Consider the following 3,738-nt stretch of genomic DNA (forward strand, 5'->3'; position numbering starts at 1 on the left):
ACTGTTAGTACAAGTTTACTTTTATCATTAGTACCTTGTGAACATTATAAGTACTCTTATAAAACAAAATTGTTTATAAGACTCAGTTCTAGTGGTCATTGGGATGGACTATCATTTTATAACGAATATCATCTTCTGGACAAATCATTATCACAACAGGAGGTAGTAACAGATAGCAACTCAACTGGCCAAGAGCTATTGAAATACAAATGTCACTAAGCTTATTTGGACGGTCAAAAACAACGAAACTTTCAGGATGAGTCTGTTATGTGCCAAAATCGTACAGAGATTGTAAGATAAGATTTCTTGCAATTTCCTATTTTTAGGAGTATATATTCTCGGAAATATAATCAAAATAGAGCATATGATTATAATGCTCATTTGATATAATCATACGATGGCAACATGAAAAATGTATGTCCATAAATGAGAAACATTTATTAACATAATATGCCGGCATCAGGACCAAGTGGTTTACAATTCAATTTGTCACGAATTATTATAAAACAGCCCTTTTGGTACATCCACCTGCTCTATCAGGCTTCTTGCTCACCATGCGTCGAAAGGTATTTCAACCCTGTAACCGCATTCAGGTCACTGTACGGACTCCTAAGCTAAAGTATAACCTACATGCAATCGTGTATAACACCCCTTTTGCAACGTATTTAGTAGGAATAAACCATTCAAGCTAAAAGCCATTTTGATTCTCTTATTGCAATCTTTAATAGTAATGAACCAGTCAATCTACAATGCATTAATGACGCTTGTGGTGCAATTGTGTTTTTGCGATGTTTCTGACCGGTCTGACATCCGAACTCACTAATGGGCCTAGCTTAACATTGTTGTAATGGACAATATTTTGCTTATTTGTTTTTTGAGGTTTCCATTACAACAATGAGCACTGTGGCGACCGACGTTTTTAAATGCTCAATTATACTCAGTCTAGTGTAACTGAGTTAAAAATATGGAGTTCCGCAAGGATCGGTTCATGGACCTATTCTTTTTACTATTTATACAAGACTCTCGGGAAAATCATTCATTCTTTTTCAGTCGACTTCCATGTGTATGCCGATGACACACAGATTTATGTACCTTAATTAGAGGATGATGATGTTAGTGTGTCGCAAAAGGTGGACGTTTGAATCAATGAAATTACAAATTGGATGGATAGATATAAACAAATTGAAATTAAATGAAGAAAAACCAAGGTGCTGTAATAAAAAAATACGTTATTGGTTTTTTTTATTTTAAGCAACACTAGTTCCATCTGATGTTACCTTAAAATACAAACCGAATCTTCTAAAAGCTTAAGAAAATGTCAATTCTAAGCGTATTACTATAACTATTGATTTTATCTCACTTTTTTTTATTGATACATGATCTCGTTTTGTTTTTTTAATCTAATGCAGTATACTTGGCAGTGACGATTTCGGCATTGTTTTTACACACTTCTGGAGAAGATATTGAATCACATCTACATTTCGCACCAATGCCCTTAACGTAATATCGGTATGACAAAAACCCAATGAGTACAAACATCAAAACAATATTTAGAAGTCAGAATGCTGTAAATCCAATAGGAAATCCATAACGATCAACAATAGCGTCACCAGCCAAGGGGATACAAAATCCACCTAGAGAAGCAGCAGCGTGATACAAGCCGGATACAAAACCGTACGTTTCAGTGCTTTTCTCATAATCTAACTCGTACGCGCCTTTAACCATACACTTTAACCCTAAAATTGTTAGAATACTGAAACCCAAACCCATCAAGGCGTAACTCAATCCATTTGTCCATAAATTAAAAGGTATAAAAGCCAACAGAGGACTCGGACCGTTCATCAAGAATGCAAATCCAAAGATAAAATGGCCTAAAATCAATAAAGGTGCTTGAATGTCTTTTGCATCGGAGATATATCCCCAAAGGGGGGCTGTGATGACGGACGTCAAGGAATCAGTCATGTAAAAAAGTCCGACTAAAGTGGCGGACAAGTTGAATTGTGATAAATGTGTAGCGTACAGAGAATCAAACATAATCATGCCCCCAGTACCAGTGATCACGCTCAGCATTGGAATGGAAACCATGGAACTTTTAAGTAAGTGAAATATTGATCTGGCAGGTCGGTCCTCTGGTGTCTTTTTAGAACCAGGTAACAGCTTATAGACGAGTAAGCCATTGAACCACGTACAACAACCCATAAAATAGAATGGGACGCCAAACCCACCCAAATCGTACAGGCATCCTCCAATGACTGGCCCAACTATGTAACCCAAACTGAGAGAAATCTGTAAAATAGCTACAGCGCGCCCAATGTGTTCGTGAAAGTCATTGAAAACAATAGTCATTGCAGCTATAGTAACACACGAAAAGCCAAGAGCTTCTACAGACCTGCACACAAAACTCATCAACGCGAATACTATTCCATCCGGGCCTTTTTCCAAAATTCCAAACAAGGCTGTACTGGAACCGGCAACAAAGATTCCTGAAATGAATACAAACTTCACACCGATTCGCGAGATATAATGTCCTATAATGGGCGATGCCAAGAATAATACTAGTTCAAAATCACAAAAAACCAATCCTATAATAGTAAGACTCATTCCTTTATTTAGGGCCACTGTAGGATAAAATGGAGCAATCAAAGAACAAGCACATGATGAAAAGAATAAAGCAAGCGCACATAAAACCATCACTAATTTCTTTTGTCCGGAACTCGTTAAAGACTGAAATTTATCAGTCAACTCAGGCATGTGTTGTTTCTGGCCATTTGTGTGTCTATCCATTTGACCATCTGTTGGAATGTCTTTGCCACTTTCTCATCTCGAGCTTTTCTCCTCATTTCCAGTGCGTGGTTCCATGGTACCATATATCGTATTAGAATTTTCCATTAGAACGTTTCCATTTTTTAAACAGCTCTGTTTTTTCACATTAGCTTCGTTATTTCTACTGTATTCAGAAGCGGCCTCTAACAATGATCTTTTCTCCAGTGACTCAGTTGATTCTGCCATAATAATTCCCTTTACTGAAAAATGTCACACAATATTGAAATGTCATGCGTTTTATTCTATACAGATTTCACGCATGTTACAAAGTCACTGATGAAACTAAACTCTGTTAATCAATCGTTCCCTTTACAACATGTCAGTATATACCAGTAAACATTATAACGGACCATTATCAGTGAGAACAAAAAGAATGAACAGTGTGACAGCGTTTGACGAGGTTAACCAGTCCATGGAGTAACGTTATCTCTGATATGTATGGATGTTATTATGTACAAATAATGCGTAAACTATGAATAATGTTTTTCAATGGAAATTGCCGTCTATCCTCACAAAATGACAGTTCCCATAAAAAATACTTTCTGATTATAATAACACAAATGTAAATGCAATGTGAAGGTATTGTGACGATCAAGGTAATAAAGAAATTTAATAAAAACAGAAATAAAATTCTCATATTTAGTTTATGAACTAAGAACACTGTTTGAATTATTCAATTTAATCTCTGTAAAAAAATCCATTCAGACACACACACACACACACACACACACACACACACACACACACAATATATATATATATATAATATATATATATATATATATATATATATATATATATATATATATATTATATATACAGTTTTACAGTTTATTACAGTAATAAGTGAGTGAGGAAGATGAGATCGGTCAGCTTTTATAATAAGTGGCTACGTGACAGAAGGTAGAACGAAAA

The 3,738-nt window shown here is 35.5% G+C and overlaps 1 protein-coding gene across 1 annotated transcript; it reads right to left on the bottom strand.

Moving 5' to 3' along the window:
* Positions 1 to 1,557: 1,557 nt before the first annotated feature.
* Positions 1,558 to 3,009, bottom strand: LOC144976482 (MFS-type transporter SLC18B1-like). Its single transcript, XM_078920772.1, has 2 exons — positions 2,865 to 3,009; positions 1,558 to 2,618 (listed from the first exon to the last, which is right to left on the bottom strand). The coding sequence occupies exons 1-2, from the start codon at positions 3,007 to 3,009 to the stop codon at positions 1,558 to 1,560; spliced, it is 1,206 nt and encodes a 401-aa protein (XP_078776898.1).
* Positions 3,010 to 3,738: the final 729 nt, after the last annotated feature.

This window comes from Berghia stephanieae, chromosome 7, assembly GCF_034508935.2.
Source record: "Berghia stephanieae isolate SIO BIC M18660-M18661 chromosome 7, UCSD_Bste_1.3, whole genome shotgun sequence".
Lineage (NCBI taxonomy): Eukaryota > Metazoa > Mollusca > Gastropoda > Nudibranchia > Aeolidiidae > Berghia > Berghia stephanieae.

Bases quoted from the DNA above. Each gene is read 5' to 3' on its own strand.
- LOC144976482 (XM_078920772.1), bottom strand. From the start codon at position 3,009: ATGGCAGAATCAACTGAGTCACTGGAGAAAAGATCATTGTTAGAGGCC. The intron at 2,619-2,864 runs GTACCATGGAAC...TTTATCCTACAG, and splicing joins AAATTCTAATACGATATATG to TGGCCCTAAATAAAGGAATG.